Below are 27,203 nucleotides of genomic sequence, written 5' to 3' on the forward strand. Positions count from 1 at the left end.
CATGTTTATGTCGTTCTAACAATAAAGCTTCTTTAAATTTGAACAGCATTATGGGAAAACTGCCTGAAAAACAAAGTAATATCACGAGCACGCTGAGCAGCTGTCCGCGCTGCCGCTAGATGGCAGCATCCGCTCTCCCACAGCCTCACAGATCCTTCTTGCCTGTAGAGAGCAGCCCAGAACCAGGAAGCCGCGGCCGTCACCTCGCTGCTCCCGGCTGCCCCCCTCCGGTCAGTGCCCGCCCGCTTCCCCGGCCGGCCTCAGTCTCCCTTCAGGCTGGACTCCCTCACGCAGTCCATCATGTTGCTGCTGGCCGCCGCCTTCCTCGTTGCGTTCGTGCTGCTGCTGTACATGGTGTCTCCGCTCATCAGCCCCAAGCCGCTGAAGCTGGCCGGGGCGCACGTCGTGGTGAGTACAGCCGGTAGGTGCTCCTCGGGTTACGTGCTGCTGCTTCCTCATCTGTACAGTAGAGCTGTTGTGGCAACTAGTGCAAAGGTCACCCGACGGGGTCGGCAGTTAAACCCTATACTCCCCTGTGTCGGGGGTCATCGGTCAGCCCTCGTGCACCTGCCCCCTTCCCTCTGCGGCGGCGGGGGGTCACCGGTCGGGCCCCGTGTTCCCCTGCGGCGGCGGGGGGTCACCGGTCGGGCCCCGTGTTCCCCTGCGGCGGCGGGGGGTCACCGGTCGGGCCCCGTGTTCCCCTGCGGCGGCGGGGCGCTGGTACCCCTCACGCCGCTCATTTCCGTGTGTGTATAACAGGTTTTCTTACTGGGTTATATTTGTGAGCACATACAGCCTTGTGAAGCCGCCTTATAGTACTGGCCCCATCCAATGATGTGAGGGTTCATCACTAGGCCATGCCATCGCCTTATAATGGTGGAGGTCTGACCTCTGGGCCCCCGCTGATCCTGACAATGAAGGGGGGCAGAATGCGGCCATGCTGGGGGGTCTGACCTCTGGGGCCCCGCTGAGGAAATTCATAATACATTGTGTCGTTACTTGCCCTGGATGAAGCGGCGCCCCCCAGGACCCGAGCCATCCGATGTAGAACGCACCAACCCTGGCTCACGCCTCAAACGCGCTTCATCCGGCGGTGCTCTAGAAGTGCTGAACGGCTGTGGAGGAAATCACAAACATCCGCAGCCTTCCTCCACTACAAATTCATGCTCAGAACCTACAACCTCACCCTCCACCGCGCCAAACAAGTCTACTTCACCTCTCTAGTCTCCTCACTATCGCACAACCCTAAACGGCTCTTTGATACTTTTCACTCCCTTCTCAGCCCTAAACCGCAGCCCCCTGTGACGGATCTCAGTGCTGAAGAGCTGGCTGCTTACTTCAAAAAGAAAATTGACTACATCCGTCAGGAAATAACTTCCCAATCCCAGACTAGCCCTGACCCTAGTCTTGTCAGCACTGCATCTAGCTCCTGCTCACTCTTTGTACTCGGACCAGCGACAGAGGAAGAAGTCTCCAAATTGCTCTAATCTGCTCGCCCCACCACCTGCGCTAGCGACCCCCCTCCCCTCACACCTCCTCCGTTCCTTCTCCCCAGTGGTCATCTCCCATCTCACCACTATATTCAACCTCTCTCTGACCTCTGGCATCTTTCCCTCTTCTTTCAAACATGCCATCATATCCCCACTGCTAAAGAAGCCGACTCTGGACGCGACTGATGCTGCCAACTACCGACCCATCTCAAACCTCCCCTTCATCTCCAAACTACTAGAACGGCTGGTTTACTCCTGCCTTGTAAGCTACCTATCAGAGCACTCTCTCCTAGACCCCCTACAGTCTGGCTTCCGACCTCATCACTCGACAGAAACTGCCCTTACTAGGGTATCCAATGACCTACTGACAGCCAAATCGAGGGGCGATTACTCCCTACTGATCCTCCTCGACCTCTCTGCAGCATTTGACACTGTTGACCACAAACTCCTCCTCAGTATGCTTCGCTCCATCGGCCTAAAGCACACTGCTCTCTCCTGGTTCTCCTCCTACCTATCTGACCGCTCTTTCAGTGTCTCCTTTGCTGGCTCTACCTCCCCTCCTCTTCCCCTTGCTGTTGGGGTCCCCCAGGGCTCTGTCCTCGGCCCCCTTCTCTTCTCTATTTACACAGCCCCTATTGGACAAACCATCAGGAGATTTGGCCTCCAATACCATCTCTATGCTGATGACACCCAGCTATACACCTCTTCCCGTGACATCTCTGCACCCTTCCTCCAAAACATCACCGACTGTCTGTCTGCTGTCTCCAACACTATGTCCTCTCTCAATAACTGACCTGGTGTTTACACCCTCCACTAACCAACCTCATTAGGACATCTCCATCTCAGTGTGCGGCACCATAACTCCCAGCATGCCCGCTGCCTCAGGTTTATATTTGATGCTGATCTCTCCTTTACCCCCTACATCCAATCTCTGGCCCGAACATGTCAGCTGCACCTCAAGAACATCGCAAGAATCCGCTCTTTTCTCACTGTGGACACGCTAAAAACGCTTACTGTTGCCCTCATCCACTCCCGGCTCGATTATTGCAACTGGTTGCTGATCGGCCTTACTGCACCAGACTCTACCCTCTCCAATCCATCCTGAATGCGGCAGCCAGGCTCATCTTCCTGTCCACCCGCTACTCAGATGCCTCTGCCCTGTGCCAGTCACTGCACTGGCTGCCCATTAAATACAGAATTCAATTCAAACTCGTTACCTTCATCCACAAAGCCCTCCACAGTGCAGCGCCCCCCTATATCGCCTCCCTCATTTCAATCACTCAGCCCGGGCTCTCCGCTCTGCTAACGAAACCAGACTGCACACCCCTCTAATTCAAACTTCTCATTCCCGCCTCCAAGACTTCTCCAGAGCAGCACCGGTCCTCTGGAACGCACTACCAAAGGCTACCCGAGCAATCCAGGACTCGCAGAACTTCAGGCGTGCTCTAAAAACGCACCTCTTCTGGGAGGCATACCGCATTCCCTAAACAAACCCCTCTGTACTTCGCCTGATAACATGCTCCCTGACCTACTGACTGCAATCCCTGCTAGCGACCATCAACTGCCCCTGCAGTCATACCGACTTTGCTGTCACACGGCTAAATGTCTGACCATTGTCTATGTGTATAGCATCCGTCACTCCCCACCCCACCATACTGCGCACATCTCCAGACCCTTTACCTTCTGTATCCCCCCCATTATTTGTAGTATGTAAGCTCGTTGCAGCAGGACCCTCACCCCTACTGTTTCCATCAGCTGATTACTATGTAACCGTGGTTCTGTAATGTTTGTCCTTTTGTCTTTCTGTATCCCCCCTGTCTATGTAAGCGCTGCGGAATATGTTGGCGCTATACAAATAAAGATTATTACTTCTGCTGTATTAGGGAAGGTTCACATAATTTCTGCTTCACAATCCGCCCCATTGGTCCTTGACTCAAAAATGATGCAGATCTGTTGTGGCCTAGTCATGGTGGAACCTCCTCCATGTAATCTGTGTGACGGTGTCCTTGGGGCTCATTCACACAAGCGTAAACACTCCGCGTATTACCAGTGAATAGAGCCCATTGGGTTTGTCCCAAACTGCGGATTTACATGTGAATGCTCTGATTACTGGGGGCTCAGTGGCGCACATGTATGACGCGATGCGCGAACTACTGGCCTGCTGCGGCGTACGTGTATGACGCGATGCGCGAACTACTGGCCTGCTGCGGCGTACGTGTATGACGCGATGCGGGAACTACTGGCCTGCTGCGGCGCACGTGTATGACGCGATGCGGGAACTACTGGCCTGCCGCGGCGTACGTGTATGACGCGATGCGGGAACTACTGGCCTGCTGAGGCGTACGTGTATGACGCGATGCGGGAACTACTGGCCTGCTGAGGCGCACGTGTATGACGCGATGCGGGAACTACTGGCCTGCTGAGGCGCACGTGTATGACACGATGCAGGAACTACTGGCCTGCTGAGGCGCACGTGTATGACGCGATGCGGGAACTACTGGCCTGCTGAGGCGTACGTGTATGACGCGATGCGGGAACTACTGGCCTGCTGAGGCGCACGTGTATGAGGCGATGCGGGAACTACTGGCCTGCTGAGGCGCACGCGTATGACGCGATGCGGGAACTACTGGCCTGCTGAGGCGCACGTGTATGACGCGATGCGGGAACTACTGGCCTGCTGAGGCGCACGTGTATGACGCGATGCGGGAACTACTGGCCTGCTGCGGCGCACGTGTATGACGCGATGCCGGAGCTACTGGCCTGCTGCGGCGCGCGTGTATGACGCGATGCGGGAACTACTGGCCTGCTGAGGCGCGCGTGTATGACGCGATGCGGGAACTACTGGCCTGCTGCGGCGCGCGTGTATGACGCGATGCGGGAACTACTGGCCTGCTGAGGCGCACGCGTATGACGCGATGCGGGAACTACTGGCCTGCTGAGGCGCACGCGTATGACGCGATGCGGGAACTACTGGCCTGCTGAGGCGCGCGTGTATGACGCGATGCGGGAACTACTGGCCTGCTGAGGCGCGCGTGTATGACGCGATGCGGGAACTACTGGCCTGCTGAGGCGCGCGTGTATGACGCGATGCGGGAACTACTGGCCTGCTGAGGCGCGCGTGTATGACGCGATGCGGGAACTACTGGCCTGCTGAGGCGCGCGTGTATGACGCGATGCGGGAACTACTGGCCTGCTGAGGCGCGCGTGTATGACGCGATGCGCGAACTACTGGCCTGCTGAGGCGCGCGTGTATGACGCGATGCGCGAACTACTGGCCTGCTGAGGCGCGCGTGTATGACGCGATGCGCGAACTACTGGCCTGCTGAGGCGCGCGTGTATGACGCGATGCGGGAACTACTGGCCTGCTGAGTCGCGCGTGTATGACGCGATGCGGCAACTACTGGCCTGCCGCGGCGCACGTGTATGACGCGATGCGGGAGCTACTGGCCTGCCGCGGCGCACGTGTATGACGCGATGCCGGAGCTACTGGCCTGCCGCGGCGTACGTGTATGACGCGATGCGGCAACTACTGGCCTGCTGCGGCGCACGTGTATGACGCGATGCGGCAACTACTGGCCTGCTGCGGCGCGCGTGTATGACGCGATGCGGCAACTACTGGCCTGCTGCGGCGCGCGTGTATGACGCGATGCGGGAACTACCGGCCTGCTGCGGCGCGCGTGTATGACGCGATGCGGGAACTACCGGCCTGCTGCGGCGCGCGTGTATGAGGCGATGCCGGAGCTACCGGCCTGCTGCGGCTCGCGTGTATGAGGCGATGCCGGAGCTACCGGCCTGCTGCGGCTCGCGTGTATGAGGCGATGCCGGAGCTACCGGCCTGCTGCGGCGCGCGTGGATGAGGCGATGCCGGAGCTACCGGCCTGCTGCGGCGCGCGTGGATGAGGCGATGCCGGAGCTACCGGCCTGCTGCGGCGCGCGTGGATGAGGCGATGCCGGAGCTACCGGCCTGCTGCGGCGCGCGTGGATGAGGCGATGCCGGAGCTACCGGCCTGCTGCGGCGCGCGTGGATGAGGCGATGCCGGAGCTACCGGCCTGCTGCGGCGCGCGTGGATGAGGCGATGCCGGAGCTACCGGCCTGCTGCGGCGCGCGTGGATGAGGCGATGCCGGAGCTACCGGCCTGCTGCGGCGCGCGTGGATGAGGCGATGCCGGAGCTACCGGCCTGCTGCGGCGCGCGTGGATGAGGCGATGCCGGAGCTACCGGCCTGCTGCGGCGCGCGTGGATGAGGCGATGCCGGAGCTACCGGCCTGCTGCGGCGCGCGTGGATGAGGCGATGCCGGAGCTACCGGCCTGCTGCGGCGCGCGTGGATGAGGCGATGCCGGAGCTACCGGCCTGCTGCGGCGCGCGTGGATGAGGCGATGCCGGAGCTACCGGCCTGCTGCGGCGCGCGTGGATGAGGCGATGCCGGAGCTACCGGCCTGCTGCGGCGCGCGTGGATGAGGCGATGCCGGAGCTACCGGCCTGCTGCGGCGCGCGTGGATGAGGCGATGCCGGAGCTACCGGCCTGCTGCGGCGCGCGTGGATGAGGCGATGCCGGAGCTACCGGCCTGCTGCGGCGCGCGTGGATGAGGCGATGCCGGAGCTACCGGCCTGCTGCGGCGCGCGTGGATGAGGCGATGCCGGAGCTACCGGCCTGCTGCGGCGCGCGTGTGGATGAGGCGATGCCGGAGCTACCGGCCTGCTGCGGCGCGCGTGTGGATGAGGCGATGCCGGAGCTACCGGCCTGCTGCGGCGCGCGTGGATGAGGCGATGCCGGAGCTACCGGCCTGCTGCGGCGCGCGTGGATGAGGCGATGCCGGAGCTACCGGCCTGCTGCGGCGCGCGTGGATGAGGCGATGCCGGAGCTACCGGCCTGCTGCGGCGCGCGTGGATGAGGCGATGCCGGAGCTACCGGCCTGCTGCGGCGCGCGTGGATGAGGCGATGCCGGAGCTACCGGCCTGCTGCGGCGCGCGTGGATGAGGCGATGCCGGAGCTACCGGCCTGCTGCGGCGCGCGTGGATGAGGCGATGCCGGAGCTACCGGCCTGCTGCGGCGCGCGTGGATGAGGCGATGCCGGAGCTACCGGCCTGCTGCGGCGCGCGTGGATGAGGCGATGCCGGAGCTACCGGCCTGCTGCGGCGCGCGTGGATGAGGCGATGCCGGAGCTACCGGCCTGCTGCGGCGCGCGTGGATGAGGCGATGCCGGAGCTACCGGCCTGCTGCGGCGCGCGTGGATGAGGCGATGCCGGAGCTACCGGCCTGCTGCGGCGCGCGTGGATGAGGCGATGCCGGAGCTACCGGCCTGCTGCGGCGTACATGTTTGGTGACTGACAGAAAAGGGTTAATCGTCTTTCGGGCTGCATTCGCACGTTGTGGATTGTGACTCGGATCTGGTGTAGACATCGTTCCTTCAGCAGAAAATGGGAATCTCCTGCGGATCCGTTTCAAAATCCACAACAAACGACTCCCTGCGGATCCGCACCCAAATCTGCGCCCAGATCACCACCGTGTGAACGCGCCCTGACGGATCGCAGCGAGGAGCTTCCAGACTCTGTGTTTAGCTGTGATAAATGCCCAATAACCCGCTGTACATCAGACATGTGTCATGGGGCTCCGGACATTACTACATCGCTCATATCAAGTGTTGCGCCATCTAGTTAACGGTTGTGTCTTCCCACATGCAGGTAACTGGCGGCTCCAGTGGGATTGGCAAATGTATTGCCATTGAATGCTTCAAGCAAGCCGCTTTTATTACGCTGGTCGCTCGTGATGAGGTGAGATGATAATACAAAGCTTGAATGTTCTGTACCTAAAGGGGTTGTGCCAAAAGGACCCGCTGGTCATAGGACTTGGGGGCCCCTTCCAGGAGTCTGTTCTGTCAGAGCCATCCCTATGTTACCCCTCCTCACAATGGCCGCCAAGTGACACAAGACTCCCCTTACAGCAGCACATCGTCAGGGGGCCTCGGCCTCTTTCTTTTTCCATAAGCGAGATGCAGCCGCTAAGAATAAGAACTCCATTGTGGGGAACTTCTAGATGGTGTTGGGTCCAACTGTTTCGGGTTGAGCTTTGCTAAGCATTTGGTGTGAACTTGAGCCTCGGTTGGTTTGTCTCAGGGAAGCCGCGTGGCAGAAAGTAGAAAGGATCACATGACCTCGGGGTAGTCCGTAATACCCTGCAGACAGCTCTGCCAGTCAGGAACAAACCAGACCCACGGAGACGGCTCTATTGTGGGCATGACACAAAGGGCTGAGTACCGGATAGCCACACTTACACCCTCCGCGTACCGGATAGCCACACTTACACCCTCCGCGGACCGGATAGCCGCACTTACACCCTCCGCGGACCGGATAGCCGCACTTACACCCTCCGCGGACCGGATAGCCGCACTTACACCCTCCGCGGACCGGATAGCCGCACTTACACCCTCCGCGGACCGGATAGCCGCACTTACACCCTCCGCGGACCGGATAGCCGCACTTACACCCTCCGCGGACCGGATAGCCGCACTTACACCCTCCGCGGACCGGATAGCCGCACTTACACCCTCCGCGGACCGGATAGCCGCACTTACACCCTCCGCGGACCGGATAGCCGCACTTACACCCTCCGCGGACCGGATAGCCGCACTTACACCCTCCGCGGACCGGATAGCCGCACTTACATCCTCCGTGTAAAGCCAATACAGAGGGATTTTTTTTCCACTTTCTAGAAGGGAGACAAAATGGCTTGTTATGGCGAGAAGCTTAGCTTAATAGCGCTTGTACTTTGCCTGTAGCCTATTGGGCTTTGATTAATGGGGCTTGTATTCTGCTTAGTAGCCTTATTGCTGGGTTCAAACATGACGTCTTCACCATGGAAATCTCACGGTTTTGCTGCAGCGAAAAAACGTGAGATTTCCATGGGATAAGTGCAGCTTCAAAACCCGCAACACTAAGCCAGGGCTTTTGGAGCGGTTCACCGCATGCTTTACTGTTGCGGCTGGCTCTCCCATGGAGAGGAGCGAGGCCGCAACTGAAAAAAAAATAAAGAATTGACATGCTGCGTCCGGGGAATCTGCGCCACAGCACCGGCTTTGCCGCAAGAAATTGTTCGCCCTGTGTTGACGAGATTTTTGACAAATCTCTTCCACATGGCTAGCTAATCCCGGGATTAGCCGCCGCAGGCGGTTTTGCCGCATCGGCATTACGTGGCAAATCCGCCCTGTGTGAACCTAGCCTCATACTTTGCCTATATGCCTTTGGGCTTTATTTATAGGCATCTTGTGTTTTTGTCAAATAGCCTTTTTGTTTGGCTTAAGAGCCCTTGTACTCTGCCTAAACTAATCCTTGGGCTTTGGCTAGTAGTGTATGTACTCTGCCTGAACTAAGCCTTGGGATTTGGCTAGTAGTGTATGTACTCTGCCTGAACTAAGCCTTGGGATTTGGCTAGTAGTGTATGTACTGTGCCTAAACTAAGCCTTGGGCTTTGGCTAGTAGTGTATGTACTCTGCCTAAACTAAGCCTTGGGCTTTGGCTAGTAGTGTATGTACTCTGCCTAAACTAAGCCTTGGGCTTTGGCTAGTAGTGTATGTACTCTGCCTAAACTAGGCCTTGGGCTTTGGCTAGTAGTGTATGTACTCTGCCTAAACTAAGCCTTGGGCTTTGGCTAGTAGTGTATGTACTCTGCCTAAACTAGGCCTTGGGCTTTGGCTAGTAGTGTATGTACTCTGCCTAAACTAGGCCTTGGGCTTTGGCTAGTAGTGTATGTACTCTGCCTAAACTAGGCCTTGGGCTTTGGCTAGTAGTGTATGTACTCTGCCTAAACTAGGCCTTGGGCTTTGGCTAGTAGTGTATGTACTCTGCCTAAACTAGGCCTTGGGCTTTGGCTAGTAGTGTATGTACTCTGCCTAAACTAGGCCTTGGGCTTTGGCTAGTAGTGTATGTACTCTGCCTAAACTAGGCCTTGGGCTTTGGCTAGTAGTGTATGTACTCTGCCTAAACTAGGCCTTGGGCTTTGGCTAGTAGTGTATGTACTCTGCCTAAACTAGGCCTTGGGCTTTGGCTAGTAGTGTATGTACTCTGCCTAAACTAGGCCTTGGGCTTTGGCTAGTAGTGTATGTACTCTGCCTAAACTAGGCCTTGGGCTTTGGCTAGTAGTGTATGTACTCTGCCTAAACTAGGCCTTGGGCTTTGGCTAGTAGTGTATGTACTCTGCCTAAACTAGGCCTTGGGCTTTGGCTAGTAGTGTATGTACTCTGCCTAAACTAGGCCTTGGGCTTTGGCTAGTAGTGTATGTACTCTGCCTAAACTAGGCTTTGGGCTTTGGCTAGTAGTGTATGTACTCTGCCTAAACTAGGCCTTGGGCTTTGGCTAGTAGTGTATGTACTCTGCCTAAACTAGGCCTTGGGCTTTGGCTAATGACATATGTGCACTTACCTTGGTGTTTTGCCTAAAGCCTGTTTGGCTCTGAGCGTAGCTTACATACTAATAGCCTCTAAGCTTTGCCCAGGGTTCATGGTCTGTGATTATGTGCTTTCCGTAGGGCTCGTGGAATTGGGATGTCCTCTTGGTTGTGTGGCATGGTTTCAACATTAGGCAAGCATATGAATACTATGAGCCAGCTTTGGAGTTTCGCTAGTACTCTATTGGGGGATTCTCCAACCCAACCAGCTAGAAGCCACCAGTAGTGCAGTACTTCAGCCTATAACCTTCACCCAGTTAGTAATCTAGTGTGATCTCTTACAGGTGCTGTCATGGGCGTAAGGGAAATAACAACAAGATTTCTTACTAGTAATGTATTTTCCTTGAAGCCATGACTGCACCCATCTGAAATGAAATGGGAACCTCCTAGATCGCTTTAGGTAGGTAGGAACACCCTTCACCTCCTCAGTTCTTTTACAAGACTCCATGGACTATTTGAGGCCTTTTTTTCTATTCTTCATATATTTATACCTAAACCCATAGGGTAGCCTTTAAAGAGATGTGCGAGGTGGTCTCTCATGGGTGCTGTTATGAGCTCATGGAAAGTCTATTACCTGTAAGTTATCTTGTTTTGAACTAATTTGGACAGAACTGAACTTTTTGCCCACGTTCAGTGAACCAAACAGAAGTTTGGAAAGTGTGCTCATGGCTACTTATGAATAACTTGGTACTGTTATAGGAAGGGGGCAATGCATCTGGCACTGTACCGGGCCCTCAGATGGGTATTGGAAAAATATTGTCAGAATTTTAGTACACGCTTTCTCATTGAAAGCCATGTCCCTTTTCTGTAAGCCATGCCACCTTGTCTAGTGAGCTCTAGACAGTGTCTAAATGTGGTACAAGTCATGATCTCCAAACCTTTCAATGTATATTGAGATTGGATTCTGTTGCATTTAGTAATATTCCAGCTGCCTTCACAAGTCTAAATACCGTTACACATTCTACCGTCACGTCCGCTGCCAACATGTAAGACTACATTGTGCTTATGGTTAGTACAAAGCCCCTCAGTTAGTCCCCAGGCCGTGTCTGGTATTGTGCCCATCCCCATGCAGGTGAGCACGGCTGACTACAGTGCCCCCCCCACGGCTCATGGACAAGTCTGGCTCACTTTCTGGATGAACGTCAGGCAAGCCCTTTAAAATGATTCCTTTACATAAGGTCATTGGTTTATGTGAAGCCACTCAGCTGAGGAAACACAATGTCCAGGATCGCCTAGAATATCATTTTCATAGAGCATGAATGCGTGTTCTCTGTGTTAGAGATGGGATCTCTGTAGCCCCAATAGAGGACATTGTCAGTACGGACAAAGTGCTGCTGGCTGAACTTCAGCCTATATTATCTAAGTACAACTCTTATCTGACCGACACCGGACCAAACATTCCAGAAGTAATTTGTCTTTCTGACTGGTGTTTTTTTTTTTTTTTTTTTCCAGAGCAAACTAGTTCAGGCGAAAAAAGAAATTGAGAAGTATGCAATAAACGACAAACAGGTAAGGATTGTATTAGAGAAGTGCATCGATCTGCCATACTGTTACTTCCATGAGGAATCATCGCAATATCACTGATCTGTGCTGTGAAGACTCCCGTTCTGTAGCTCGCCCCCTCCAGGCTGTGTATTCTGCACTTCTAGCCTCCAGTTCACATGACCCACTCCTCACAATGTGGGTGTCGGCTGTTTCTTACAATAAAGTTGTGTTATATGTGTACACCATAGAAACAAGAGGGCAGAATTTCGGGGGTTTGTTACACTCTTTATATCCCTGTAGGGAATGTGAACAATAGCAGCTATGATCGCTAAGGTAAGGCATTACAGGACTTCTGTACTACAATGCCTTATTACTTGTAATGGCGATCGTGGACCATGGCAAGCCGAGACACTGCTATCTGTCGCCCTGTTACCATGGCAACTGACCCACTGCAATTACGTCGCGGAGGTCCGATGACGTCACAGAGGGAGCACGCTTTATCAAGCTATTGAAAAATGTTTAAAATCGCCGCTTCTGTACATTTAGACGTAATTATCCCTCATTTTCGTTTGAACGAATTTTGAGCGATAATCATCCTGTGTAAATGACCCTTCAGGTAATGCTCTGCTAATAAATCTGGGGTCCTGGAGTTCATGTGGATGTTTTCTTCACCAGTCCAACAGACTTAAACATTATAGTAAGTGCCTTCATGGCAGCATTGATATATTGATATATTTATTAACAACCTGATAGAGGGGCTGCACAATAAAATATCAATATTTGCAGATGACACAAAATTATACATAAGTCTAGGGGTGTTAAGGACCGCTGCACGGTCACATTAACCTTTCAGGCTTGGGTTCCAAATCAATTCGTATCTGGTACACCAAGGAGGCCAAGAACCACACAGAGTCGGTTTCCAGTTCTCCTCAGATACGTAGAGAGAGCCCCGGCAAGTATACAGCTCACTCTGCTTAAGGCGTACGTACTCTGAGCGTTTATTGACTTAGTATAGTTCTAATACAGGAAAGGAATGCGTCATTAGTCACGGCATTAATCTCATTGGCTTAGACAAACATTTAAGAATCATGCATTGTTCAGTAATAGCGCAACGTGAGAATATATGTCCTTCAAATGTTTAGTAATGGGGTAATTGCCTTCTGCCTCTTGGGGTTTTTTCCTTCCTCTGGATCAACAAGGAGGTTGAAACAGGCTGAACTAGATGGACATAGTCTTCATTCGGCCTTACATACTAGGTTACTATGTTAACAGAATTCTGTGATGACCTTTCTCAGTAATGTGCCCTGCGGAAGGTGATTGTCAACATAATGGAGATCTAATGTCTTGGTGCCGGACACCATAAGAGATCTTGTGTTGAGTGGGTTAGAGCTGTTTTGGCCTGGATTGGGGTGGGGGAGTTCAATGCTATGGCTGATTGATGTATGGATCATTTTCACTTGCGCCTCTTTATTTATTAATTTTTTTTTATATCCGCACACATTTTTAGTTAAATGCTTACATGTGTACATAAATATATATTCTTTCTCCCTAGGTAGTGCTGTGTATATCTGTTGACGTGTCCAAAGACTACAGACAAGTAGAGAATGTTATAAAACAGGTAAGATACTTATGTACAGTGAAACCTTTCCATAGGTCCACCTCTTTGAGATGACAACGCCTTTGTGCAGACCCGGCTTGTTGTGACTCGTCTTCTTTGGGACAGAAAACCACTTTTAGATCCAATTTTGGATTGTTTCATGAAGGGTTAAGGCTGTTCAGACCGCGGAATCCGACTCGGATGTTTCTGCGTGTATTTCACCTCTAAAAACTGTCAGCCGATTATTGGCTGCGGATTCGCACATCACTTTGGCCCTTTTCTGTGAGCAAATCTGTGTGTGCCCGGCGAGCTGGTGCGCATGCACAGTGCAGCGCAATGACGCATTGGCAGTGACGCGGATTCTTGTGATACTTCCAAAGTGCACACCGCGGCAGTATCACTACGATGGAAGCCATTGGCGCAATTTTCCACACAGAATAAAGCATGCTGTGATTCTCACCTGCGAGCGGAAAATCGCAGTTGATTTCCGCTCGTGGGCAGGGGAGAATCATTTACCACAGCATGTCTATGGACAGTCATTGCTGCGGAATTCACAGCGGGTGTCTAACCCGCGGATTCCACAGTGATAGTCCATCCGTGGGCATTGGGCCTATAGTCACCCTCCGGCCTAGAGAGACAAAGATGGCCACACCAGCTTCTCCGACTACCTGATGCACGTTGTGAAACATTGCTGCCCATATGAGCGTTGCTGGCCAGTCAGATGAGCGGCATGTAGCGTCTTCAGGCCCTTGTACATGGAACCATTATCGTTCAAATGCAGCCATTGATCGAGCAACAAACGGTAAATTGTTCACTGTTCATCTTATGCAGACGTAGATATCATTTAGTGTTTCTTAGATAGATAGATATAGATATATATATATAATATATTCACAAACCTGGTGAATTTGCTGCGGATTTTCCACAGTAGAAGAATCTGCAGTAACATCCATGTCTAGGTGTGCACCAAATAGATTTAGGTGCAGATTGTACCGGACGGGGGCCAACCCAACCTGAAGGCAGTAGTGTTGTACAAAATAAAGGACGGCGCTATTAGCGCTTTCACGCAAAGCATTTTTGTGGCACTTTTTCATGGATTTCTTTTCTGTAGTCTTAAATGCAGAAGTGGATTGGAAAGGAACAGTAAATCTAAAGGAAGGACTTGTACTTGTTGCATCTTATTATTGGTTTTGCTCAAACGGAGTCAAAAACTGTAGTGGTGTTTCTATCAAAAAGGCTGTTAGGATCTGCTTCACATCTGATGCCTTGTTGTATCTCTGCAGCCTAGTAACATTCAGTTACATTATTGTAGGCTCAGGAGAAGCTCGGCCCAGTGGACATGTTGGTGAATTGTGCGGGGACATCCATTGCAGGAAACTTTGAAGAGATAGAAATCGATCGTTTCCAAGTAAGTTTGGCTCTTTTGAGGTCTTTACTCACAAGTCATTAATGGTGCAGCAAAAATCAAACTCCACAGCAAGAAACTCCTGTAAGAATGGTATGGTTTTGAATTATTGAAAGTTCTAGAAAAACTTCCCTGTGTGAGTGGATATGGGCAACCGCATCATCAATCACATCAGCGTCTGGAAATCCGGGTGGAGGCTCTGTCACCAGCTGAGACTACCAGAAGAAAAAGCGCTGCTCCCTTCCATAGTCAATGGGGTCTATCTGGCGCTGTTCGGTTTCGTCCAGAGACAGAACCATTCGGCTGCGGGGATTCCTCTTTCCTGCTACCTGAACGGAGTAGGGAAGCAGAATCCCCAACGCAAATGTGAAACCACCCAAACTAAATACAGTCTACATTTAAGTTGTTAGGAGAACCATATCGGAGGGGAAGAAGGAATCACAAGGGCCCAATTTATAAAGGGCACATGAACAAAATCTCTTCTGCACAAGAGCTTCAACATTACTCTTTAATCATTGCCTATGCTGCTTTATATAGGTAAAAAAATGTAATGTGGTGGAGTAGGATGTACAGTTACATCCTGCTGGGTCGGGGTATGTATGAAGAAAGAGCGCGGGACGACCTCTCCATACACCGCGGGCTGTTTATTACAGCTGATACCAGCTGGCAATAGCTGCAAACAGATGCGCTATGAACAATAAAGTTCTACTAAATATAAAAAAAAAAATTGCCGTGTTTATAGTAAAAAAATCTAAATAAGACAAAAATAAATATTTGGTATTGCTGCATCCGTAAAAGTCCAATCTATCAAAGTAACACATTTACCGCACACAGTGAACGTTGTACGGAAAAAAAAGAACACCAGAAATGCACTTTTTTTTGGTCACCCTATTTCCCAGAAAAAATGTAAAAAAAAGTTATTGCACACAAAAGATGGCGGCAAAAATAATTTAAAAAAATTTAAAGTAGTATAGCAAAAAAAAAATAAATGTTTGGTACCGTAGTAATCGTACTGTCTCATAGAAAAAGATGGCAGAATGTCGGGTTTTTTTTCCCATTTCTCTCCACTTAGAATTTTTTTAAACATTTTTCAGTACATTATTTGATATATTAAATGGTACCATTGAAAAATACAACTTGTCCCGCAAAATACAATCCCTCAGACAGCAACATCGATGGATAACTAAAGGAATTACTATTTATTTATTTATTTAATTTTTTAAAGGAGGGGGGGGTGGGAGAAAAAATGAAAATGGGCGGGGGGGGGGGGGGGCATATTAACAGGTTAAAAGTTGTGGTTAATATGAAAGTTTTTATTGGTGCCATAGATGTAACTTCTAGTTTGTGTGTCTATTGTATCTGAACCCATTCTACCATACTACTAGATCTCTTCTACCAATGCATTGATTGTTGGTCTTTAATCCTTTAGAGACTGATGGAAGTGAATTATCTGGGCAGTGTATACCCCAGTCGTGCCGTGATCTCCACTATGAAGGAGAGGCGGATGGGGAGGATTGTATTTGTTTCATCGCAGGCGGGACAGTTGGGCTTGTTCGGTTACACTGCCTACTCTCCAACAAAGTTTGCACTCCGAGGCCTTGCAGAAGCGCTACAAATGGAGGTATAGTAAGGGCAGCAAATCATGTATAAACCATCTTATGTTGCACTAATAAAGCTCGTGATTTCCTCATCTAATGGTTTCCAGAAGATGGTTGTACTATTGACATTTCTTCTTTTATCCTGTATTGCATTTCAGCCTCATTCAAGTGAATTGGGGGTTGAGCTGCAATGCCAGATACTGAGGGGAGCTTCTTTCTGGAAGAAGGCAGCCATGTTTTGCAAATCTCATTACCACCTTTTAATATTGCAAAGACTTAAAGGAGTTTTGCAGCTTTTTAAAAGGCTTGTATAAGATAACTATTGCAGCTTCCTCCCTGAAACAGAGCAACACCAGTCCGCAGGTTGTATGTGGTATTGTTTCTCAACCCCAGTCATCTCACTGGGACAAAGTTGCAATACTTGGAACAGCCGCTACGAAAAATAGCGGATGTAACACTAAAGAGGCTCTGGCGCTCGCACAAGTGCACTGGGCCCTCCACACTGCTGATTGGACGGGTGCAGAGTCCCTCCTAGGGTTAGGCCATCCATTTGTAAAGCCTCAATAGCCCCTCTAAATGTAAACCTGGTTGATGTACAGCTATTCTAATGGGACTTGTTGCATACATGGCATTGGCTCCTACCTTCATCACCAGTTTGAGTGTAACATTTCTTTTCTTTCTCTAGGTAAAGCCATATAATGTTTATGTGACTGTTGCTTATCCTCCAGATACAGACACGCCTGGGTTTGCAGAGGAAAATAAATCTAAGGTACGCACAATGTACATGTACCCTCAGCCGGTATGAACGACGAAAACTCCATGTAGGGGAATAGAAATGATTGAACTCCTCCCTTCTGCTGACAAGACACATGCGGAAGCTTCCACTACCCCTCCCAATGTAGTCTGCTTTATGGCAGACTGCTGCACATTGCTCTAGCCTGCGGTTACAACTTAGAAATTACTGGTAAATTACTCCCCTTCCTGGTGTAGCCTGTTGGGGATGCTTTCTACTGAGCTGATGTGGAATAACACCTAGCTACAGAATCCAGAGCTTCCTGAAGAGGAGACCTAAATGACAGACAGATGTTTATATGATGAGATGGAGCGCAGCAAAATATTCACAAAGGCATAAATCAGCCAAAAGTGAACGCTCTAAAAGTAGATCCGGACCTGAAGATCCAAGTAAAGCTTCTCAGACAGTCAATAGGCAGATCAGCACTCCCGGGTTTTTATAGTAAAATACCTTTATTCCTCAGCGTAAAAAACTGCAACATTGCGATCCTATATGGATCTTTTTCAAGCAAACCCGGGAGTGCTGATCTGCCTATTGACTGTCTGAGAGGCAAATGTCTCTAATCTCAGGAACACAAGGCTGCATTCATCGGTTACAGCAAGTAAAGGGTCACATCTTGTGTTCAGCTTCTGCTAACTAGAAGCTGCCCTATTGTGAAATACTCTACTTTATAACGGAATTGCTTTGCTCTCTCCAGACAGATGTACTAAAGGAGGGCTGTGCGGCCGTAGAGATTATAGTTACTGTGATAGTGGCAGGCAGAGCTTATAGGCATCTTCACATGTAACTTATTGTAAGTCTATTCTTTTGGGGTTTTTTCTGCTTGTGTATCTGTGTAGCAGCCGCTGCCTACATGTCAGGCACTCCATTTACCCATCTGTGCCACGTGGTTCAGTGATGGTATATAGCACGGGCTCAGCCATTCATATGCCGCAAATGTACAGCATTCCACGGGAACCCCTTCCCACCCATTGTGTATGTGTACATCATGGGACCGTAATATCCCATGATGTACACATTAGAGATGAGCGAGCATACTCGCTAAGGACAATTGCTCAAGCGAGCATTGTCCTTAGCGAGTACCTTGGAAGAAAAGGTTCGGGTGCCGGCGCGGGTGAGCGGTAAGTTGCGGGGTGGAGAGCAGGAGAGAGATCTCCCCTCCGTTCCCCCCTGCTCTCCCCAGCCGGCACCCGAACCTTTTCTTCCGAGCGGGCAGGTACTCGCTAAGGACAACGCTCGCTCGAGCAATTGTCCTTAAGTATGCTCGCTCATCTCTAGTACACATACATCTTTTCACACATGCTTTCCTGAAAGTTTGTTGTAGGCAGACAAGTAGCGTGCCTCCTGTTAGGAAGGGTCTGTGATGGCGTGGGGCTAGTATGTTACGAATACAAGTCAGTGAATGCTTACAATGACCTGTCAGCTTTTGATTTACTGATCTCAATGTTAAGGTTTATGTGAAGAAGTCTACCGTGTCTGTCTCCTTTCCCTAGCCGTTGGAGACCAAGCTAATCTCTGAGACCTCAAGCCTTTGTCAAGCAGACCAAGTGGCCAAAGTAATTGTTAAGGATGCTGTAGTAAGTATGTTGGGGTGAAGATGGGCTCACATGTTACCCAATTGAAAGCATTCAATAAACGTGCCTTTAAAACTGTTTTTGTGTTTATATGTAAAAGTGAAACTCATGGGAAACGCATTTAAATTCCAATTTTTGCCAGTTTCATGTAGCTTTAACTCTGTTTTACTTGCCTAAATATTACAGTTTCTTTGGTGACCGACTCTTACATACTAAACCATGTCTGACGCCTTCAGAGTGCAGCTGGCATTACAGCAGGCCCGTCCATCTCTATATGAACTGTCAAATGTGGGTAGACCTGGTGCAAGTGCTACTACACTAGAAGTGGTGGCTGCAGGGCCTTGTTTACTCCTACTACCTTAGGCCTCATGTCCACATTCCGCATGCGGATTTCCTCAGAGGGAGACCTGCGCAAACCATTTGCGGGAGATTGCGGATGTAATGGTTTTTCTACGCGGATGCACTGCGGATCATCTGTGCAGAAAACAATCCGCAACCCCACCTCCCAGCCCTCGGCCAACCTCCCTAACTGATTTCAACCATCAAATCCTCAGTGAATCTGCAATTGTATTCGTGGATGCCCTGTGGATCGTCGGCACACATTGACTTCCATTGAGCCGTCCACACGAAATCCTCAACGAAATGGAACATGTTGCAACTTGTTTTCTGAACTAAACGGTCCGTAAATCAAATCCGCATGCAAGAGATTTGTGCGCTGCGAGGTGCACAAATATGAAGCCCATTCTTTTGAATGTGATCATGCACATTAGTGATGTTTTCCTGCAATGTGGGAAACAAATGCCATCATCTTCCATCTTGCTGCGTGCTCTCGCATCGCAGCGCCCATTGTTTTCAATGAGAACGGCGGAATTCACGTGGTGAGGAGGGAAATATGGGAGCTGGATTAACGGCCCTATATTGCGCTCGCCTGTGTGAAAGTACTCTTAGGGTGCCTGTCCTTGGGCAGCGGCTCCCGCGGCAACGATCGTCCGCGGATACTGCGACAACCGTGGACAGGCAGCCTTACAAGGAAGCTGCACAAAATAGCACAAGGAAAAGATTGCCAGCGTTTGTTTTAATCTTCACTTTTTTTCATTAATATATGCCTTGAGACATTATATACGATTTTTCATGTTACGTTTTGTAAAAAAAAAAATATTATTTGAAGACTACATTCACACGAGCGTGAAAATAACGCAAGTATGAACTTCACTCATTATTTTGTATGGAGTCATACATATGAGCTGTTTTTTTTTGGGGGGGGGGGGCTTTGCTTCCCTCGAAATATATTGCCCATTGTCTTCAATGGGACAGTCAAACACATTGCATGCCGTGTGAGGTCATGTTTGCCATTGAAATCAATGGGAAACACTTGGCAATCCTCCTGCGCGTGTGAACAAGCTCTGGAAGATTGCAATTTCCCCAGAAGTAATGTTAGGTGCTCCTACAAGAAGTAGTCCTCTCATCCGCAAGTAAAACACACATTGACGAGCGCAGTCGCTGGCTGGGTTTCTCTGCCTGATATCACACCCACCTGCATGAATGTAGCCTAAGTGTAACATTTGTAATGATTTTACTTTCTCTTTTGCAGCAAGGTAACTTCAACAGTTCTGTTGGTTCAGATGGCTACATGCTGTCATCACTGACGTGCGGTATGTCGCCTGTCACCACTATAACGGAGGGCCTGCAGCAGGTAACAAGGCTTGGGCATTTCCCTCTATTTGTAAGACCTAGATGACCTGAGTAGTAATGAACATAAACTATCCGTGTCGCTAAATGGGGAGATTTATCAAATGAAATGGAGTGGAATAAAGTCGCAAATTAATGTTGCAGCTTTTTGTCATGTAAGCCACTTTCCCAAAAATGGGGCACAGCCACCCGGACCAACACCTTATGTACAATCTACACTAGAAATGTGCATTTTTAATCTTCCCTCCTAATGTTTAAAGAGGTTATTCCCACAGAAACCTCTGTCACCTATTTGCTGGTTAGATGAGCAGTGTGACTGCTGGGAGTCTGACCACTGGCCGCATACCCGGGGATTGACTTTAGTGGCGCTGTGGATGTGTGCTCACTGCTCTACTTACTGTCTACGGAGCTAGCCAAGTGGAGCGCTCGGCTCTCTCCCGGAGTCCCATAGAGGTGGATGGAGTGGTGGTCATTCTCACTAAACGGTTCACTCACAATTAGAAGAAAGACTTAACATTGGAGTCCGTAGATGCTTCCCCCACTGCGGGACTGGCAGATGTTTAGTAATTGTGTAGGCATTACATTTTTGGCTTATGCCTTTCTTTTCCATATACTCTGAAGAGTCCAGTCCTTAGGATGCTAAAGGAAATGCAGCAGTGCCTCACATCCCACTTACCTTATTTGTTTAAATAAGAGGAGGAATGGAGAGCGCCTTGGATTTGTAACGAAGAAGTTCCTAAGGGGAAGCTCCTTAATGGGTTCTTAACTTCTCATGAAATCCACAATGGTGGAGAGCAGCATATGCATAACAAAAAGAACCCCTCCCCAATAAGTGGGGGTACGAAAGCAATTAGAACAAAGTGTGTCTGCTGCAATGGGGTCAGAAATGTATTGGAATTTGGGGAGGAGGAGATCCCCCTTCATTAGGGAATCACTCCAGCAGCCAGCAACTACTCACAGATTAGTGCTTGTTTCAGCTCCGAAACGCGTTGCACGTTCCTGTATTGTTTGCATGCTGTGATTCCTCGCCAATGTGTGTGGATTAATGTTTCTGAGAAAACCATCCATCTCAGGAGAACCTGGATTTCTTCCTTAACGGTCACTTTGGGATCCCGGAGAGGAGATTTACCCTATTCTAATGAAGGGGGATCTCCTCCTCCCCAAGTACGTTCCAATACGTTTCTGGTCTTGACCCCGTTGGAGCGCACACGCTTTGTTCTAATTATTTGTTTAAATAATTTCCAGTTTAATTATTGTACAGACTTGTGAGGCACGTCTGTTTATATGTAGGTTACCAGCCTAGATCTCATCACCCTTGTTTACCCCTTAAATATAGCCAATTTCATCCCCTTGTGTTTAGTCTTGACCCATTCAATTCTTGCTTAAGTACATCTAAGTTACCCCAAGTGACTATTAACTAACATTAGTGGACTTTAAGCTGCAATCGTAGGGCATGGTGACCCATCAACACCCTGTAACAGGAGGCCAGGGTCATTCTTGGTTTGAGGGCTGCATTGTTATGTTTTACTTTAAGGGGCGCGCCAATAGTGCTGCTACAGAAGTGTGACCATGTTGGGGGGGCTTCCTGTGTGTGTGGCCGAGCATTATCCTGCTGGAAGCCGCCATGAGAGGAACACGTAGCTGCAGGATGTCCTGAATATATCACTGAGCTGTCATTGTCCCTCGTACCACTACTAGGGGTGAAAGACTGTTGTATGCGATGGCCACCCAGACAATCGCACCAGCAGGGGGCAGTGTGCCGCTCAACAGCAAAGGCAGGATTGAGGTGCTCACACCTAGGTCCCCAGGCATGAACACATCCGGCATCAGTGCCCAAGCAAAACCTGGATTCATCACTAAAGGCAACTCTGTTCCATTCTGTAGCAGTACAGTTTTGTTGTGCATGACACCACTGCAAATGGAAACAACAACGGGTGGATGTCAAAGGCCGTAGACGTAATGGGTGCTGTGACACCAAATGCCAAGTGTCTGGAAATAGTGCCAACAGACGCTGAGGCCTGTAACGATGGCGCCATCCAGTTTCTCACATCCTAACAATGCGCCCCGCTCAGCCTCTGGTAACGGGGTGAAATCTCTTCTCTGCATCGTAGAGACGTCTAGTGGTCAACAAGCTCTACACAAGCAGAGGAAGAGGTCACAAGGAGCCTCCGAGAGCCTCTTTATGAGGGTGAAACCACTTTTAGGGCCTCAGGTGACAAGACCGTTCATCTAATCACCACAACCTTCATGATTTGTATATCTAAGATGGAACTGCATGCCAAGCTTTGCAGCAAAATGACAACTTCTAGGGGCGCGATTGTTTTTTCACTGTATGTTTACATGTAGTGTACGCTGATTTTCTCATTGAGTTGCTCTTTCATTCCAGGTTGTCACGATGGGACTCTTTCGAACGATTGCCTTGTTTTACCTTGGCAGTTTTGACAGCATTGTTCGTCGCTGCATGATGCAAAGGGAGCGCTGTCAGAAAGAGGGGAAAACGGACTGACGTTCAAAGGCCACGAACTCAATAGGCTTGCTGCTAGAGAGCACATGACCCGATGAAAACCCAAACCTTCACTTCATCTACTTTTACCCAACACGGCACTTATGTATACAAAAGATCAAGAAAGTGCGTTTTTGATAACTCTTTGCTGGCAACCAGCACCATACTATGCAAACTGTCTTGAAAGGCCTAAACTTTTTTTTCAAGTGACTTTTGTTTCAGAAGGAAAATGAATGACCCGGAGGTGGTGCGTACTGCGCCACTTCATCTAATTCCCCCTTACCCTGCATTCTTCCAATTTATGAATATACTGTTTTTCTTGTGAAGAGTAAGTTGTCCTGATCTAACGCAGTAGCCAACTTTGTGTCTTGTAGACCAGACAATTGGTTTTAGTCTAAATTTATGGTACAGAAACTAAGACGGCGTGGTCTGTGCCCCCACACGTGCCTCCAAGATGACTATGGATCACATCTTCCCAGTGCCCGTTTTTCTTTGCTGTGGTAATCTGTCGCAGAGATGGTCGTCTTCACTTGATATTAGTCGAATACTTATAAAAATACTAACCATGTATATGCATAAAATAGCACTACAGGAAATCTTGGTTTCATACAATTTCAGAAGAATTGATGCATTTCAGGTTCTTAAAGGGGTTTTCCAGTGATACACTATCATCAGGATAGGTCATCCATAGTATTTCACTGGAAAACCCCTTTAAGATCTGCTGTAGTTTGAGTAGGTCAGAAACTCCTTTCTTTGTTCTAGGCCTGTATGTTCACGTTCTGTGTTCGTATTAACCTCTTAGTTTGCTTTCAACCTCTATGCATCCTCGGCATACTAAAGCGGTACCCCGGACTGTCGGACTTCATTGGATTAATGACCATGGAGGGTAAGGCTATAAGATGGGTTGCTTTGATAATTCCAAGCCTGGTAGACTAGTAATATAGCAGTTGTTTTCATTTTAAAGTCCAACTGTAATCAGTATTTCTGATGGATACTGGAGCGCAGTAATGGCTGCTATTGGGTGGTTTTCTTTACCAATCTAACATGTTAGGGCAATAAAACATGCAGCTTCCGGTCTTAATGTCTGAAGTGGAGAATTATTGTGAATGTAACCTAGTATGCCTACGAACGCTCCATCTATACTGTATAAGCAGAGAGATTTCATTTTCTATGAAATGTGACGTTGTGTAGGGATGTTTTGCGCAAGTACAGAAAATGTGCTTTGGAGGTTCTACAGATAAGTTACTGGATTGTGTTTGGTATTTCACCATTTAACCCAGTGTGATTAATGCTGCTACAGTGAACTAGCTTGCTAAAGTAGTTCGAACACATACGGTATCTGATGCAATATTTCAATGGATGTTCCACAACCTCCTACAGGGTGGTGCAGGAGGAGTAGTCATGTTTAATGCAAGTACAAAACCAGTTCAAGAACATAAATGGTAAGAAACGAAAATGTAAAGATTCAGAAAATTCATCTGTTTTCGACATCATGACCAACCATTGCATCCTGAGAATCCATGCAGGCTTGGAGACGGTAAGCCAGATGATTGCATACATCCCTACATGTTTGAACTGGAATGTTAGTGAATTCCTCAGTGATGGCAAGGACTGTTGACATGGGGTACGTGTATACGTTAAGAAGATACCCCACTTCACTTTTTACTTTGGAAGTGAGCCGGACCATCCACTGGGCCATGTCTCTTTCCAGCATTGGAAATATCTCGTCTAACTAGCCACTTCTTCTGTCCTTGGAGTACAAAGTATAATTATCCAGGGGCATCACTGAATGCCATCCAGCCGTTTCTAAAGAATGGACTGTGCCTCCCGAAACACGTTTATTGATTGATAGTCAGCACATAAAAGGATTTAACCCAATTCTTCATGTCTGAATGTGCTTTACATCATAAGGGTTAAACCCATAGGCCATTATTTTCTCCTTTTTACAATTAAGCATTTCCTTGCCCCCGTTAACCCCTAATGACTGTAATTGGACTTGGCAGCACCCTGTGATGATTATCCGTTCATTCGCTTCCGACCTTCCGTCACTCTATGGATCAATGTTCTCCATGCATTCCTGTCTTTCAACACTTCTTTCAGTTCTGCGATTGACATGTTGGTTGTGGCCTTGATTGTATCTTGCCCTAACCCTACTGACTACTTTAGAAACACTGTTCACTATCTGGGTCACATCCGTAGGAGTCCCTCCAGTCCTCCCTTCTTTAGGAGGCGGAATATATTGCACACGCTGCCGCAGAAGCAATCGGTCACCCACCATTTTGTTTCTGCATTACTGATTGTGTTGCCAGATGCATAAACTAGTCGAAACTCTAAACATGAACTATTTTATTGCAACGTATCGAGAGCACGGTTGGTGAACTTGTTTCATAGTTGCATCACATTAAAAAAATGATAGTACTACCCCAACTCGTCCCGTTTCAACAGTCAATGAGTTGAAGTTTGCGATCGCTGAGGAATTCAATAACCTTCCAGTTCAGATGTGTAGGGATGCCTGCAAACATGTGGCCCCTCTGCAGGCCTTCATCGAACTTCAGGGTGCAACGGCTGATCATTGTCGAAAACAAACACTAGATGTACTTTCTGAAGGCTTAATTTGTATTCCCATTTCTTGTAATTGAGCTGGTTTTGTACTTGTATTGCATTAATAATGGTCTAACTACTTCTGTACCGCCAATACAATGCAAGTGAATAGAGTAGATGGTGTTCAGCAGATAATGGGGGTTCTATGGGTTCTCAGATCCCCAGCCTGGCCTCCATGTAGTTGTTTGTTCTTCCCCTCTCTGGTAGCAGTTTATCGGACCGCAGTGAGTGAAATGTGCATCAAACTTGCCACAGAATTAAACTGGATGTAAGTCCAGCCTTGGCGCTCCTTCACACAGGTGTATGCATATATATTTTTTTGTGCATTGGTGTAATTTGCTCTAGATTTTGCGCCTGCAAGGCACGCTCATTTGCATGTGGCAAACAAAGAAGCACCACTGATTTAAATGGCTAATTAGTCAGAGTTCCAGATTTGTTGTTTTTTTTTTTTTCAGCGGAATTACTCAGTGTTTCGGGCATCTCCTTGTGTAGTCTGCGCACATTTGCTCACACCCCATTGTCTTCTATGGAAACCCTTTTTGTGCACCAAAATAGAGCGCGCAGCCTTTTTTTTTTTAGTTTTTTTTTTTTTTTTTTGTGCGACTAAAGATGTGCAGGGCAAATACATATGTGAACAAACCCAATGAAATGAATGGGTTCTATTCTCTGCGTATTGGGTGCATAAATATGCCCATGTGAAGGAGCCCGTAGGCTCTGCGCATACTACTGATTTGGTTTCCCTTTATTAGTTACTGCACAGCTAGGTTAACCTAAATGGCCACAGATGGACCTTTTGTACATTTTTGAACGGCAAGTTGGGGTTTCTGTTATTTGAATTGCGGGAATAGCTGCATGCCGGGACCACCCTAGAGGCTTAATATGGTACTGCAAAGCGAGCCTTGCTGATCTTCTTCCATTCTCTGGCCTGCTGCCATGTTTGTTTTTGCACTGCATCTTCTGTATCCAGTAATCTCGGTAAGTACACGTCTGCTGAAGGACTGAGGCCTCCGGAAAGGTAGGTGTTTAATAACCTTCCTTTTTAGGTACATAGTTTCTATTGTAACTGTTTGGAGAAGGCTTTTATAATTCTCACTATCAATGTAGTTGGCCTTTAAAGGCAAATCCGTTTATGTACTTCAGTAGACGTTGTCCATCTCTGCAGTTCATCCCGCCAAGTAACTATACTTAATCCTATGTGGGGTTCTAGTATTTACATTGATTACCGTAATGTGTTCGATGAGCCCGACACATGCTGGAGAAGAAATCTGCATCTCTATAAGGAATCCACTTTACCAATACTAATGGCTTCCATCTGCATGATTTAATGTACTAAATGTTAATTTCAGTTTACTTTCCTAGCAAACACCTTGAGTATATAGGATTATGACAGACTGATGACTTGTTGTGCACCACTTGCCTGTGCCGGACCATCACTGGAAGGCTTCTCTCACAGTCTTTGGGTTTATGTTGTAGCTTTCCATCCCAGGATTCCCTTGGTATTTTTAATGACTTTCATGAGTCTAATGCAGGATCCTTCTGTATGTGAAATGATGCGCTGACATAGACATCTTCATTTTTTGTTGTACATTTTCCTCCTTTCTCATTTCACATCACTGTACAGATCATTCAGTAACAACCTATTAATGATGCTCCCCGCTTTATACATTTATGGGATGTGGGAGAGGTGGCTGCCTCCTTCCTATAGGCGGCTGTCATCCGCCGTGACCACCTAGCAGTCACCTAGTCGCATCCTGTTTCCGCTCCATAAACTTATAATGCAGGAATATTGGAGTAAATAATCTTTGCTGCTTTTATTGTTGAAACCCTTTTCTTATGCCAAAGACTATATAAATGCTTTGCACCCTACGTTTGGCGTCTGCATGATTCACTGGCATTATTTTAAGCCCGCTCTCGTTGTTATGTGGGATTTTTTTTTTCACTTTTAAATGGGGCAGAAGGAAAGGTGTTTGTATTCTTCACAAAAAGAAGTACAGATCTTATACTGGAGCAAGTTATAAGAAGGTGAT

General features: G+C 48.9%; 1 protein-coding gene across 1 annotated transcript; it reads left to right on the forward strand.

The window, feature by feature from the left end:
* The first annotated feature begins 144 nt into the window (after positions 1–144).
* On the forward strand, positions 145–27,042 carry KDSR (3-ketodihydrosphingosine reductase). The gene is made up of 10 exons (XM_066579156.1): positions 145–408; positions 7,174–7,263; positions 11,384–11,440; positions 12,969–13,034; positions 14,326–14,421; positions 15,848–16,039; positions 16,702–16,785; positions 18,303–18,386; positions 19,975–20,076; positions 22,459–27,042. Exons 1-10 carry the CDS (start codon positions 301–303, stop codon positions 22,576–22,578), a joined length of 999 nt encoding a protein of 332 aa, XP_066435253.1. The 5' UTR covers positions 145–300; the 3' UTR covers positions 22,579–27,042.
* Positions 27,043–27,203: the final 161 nt, after the last annotated feature.

This window comes from Eleutherodactylus coqui, chromosome 9 (genome assembly GCF_035609145.1).
Source record: "Eleutherodactylus coqui strain aEleCoq1 chromosome 9, aEleCoq1.hap1, whole genome shotgun sequence".
Lineage (NCBI taxonomy): Eukaryota > Metazoa > Chordata > Amphibia > Anura > Eleutherodactylidae > Eleutherodactylus > Eleutherodactylus coqui.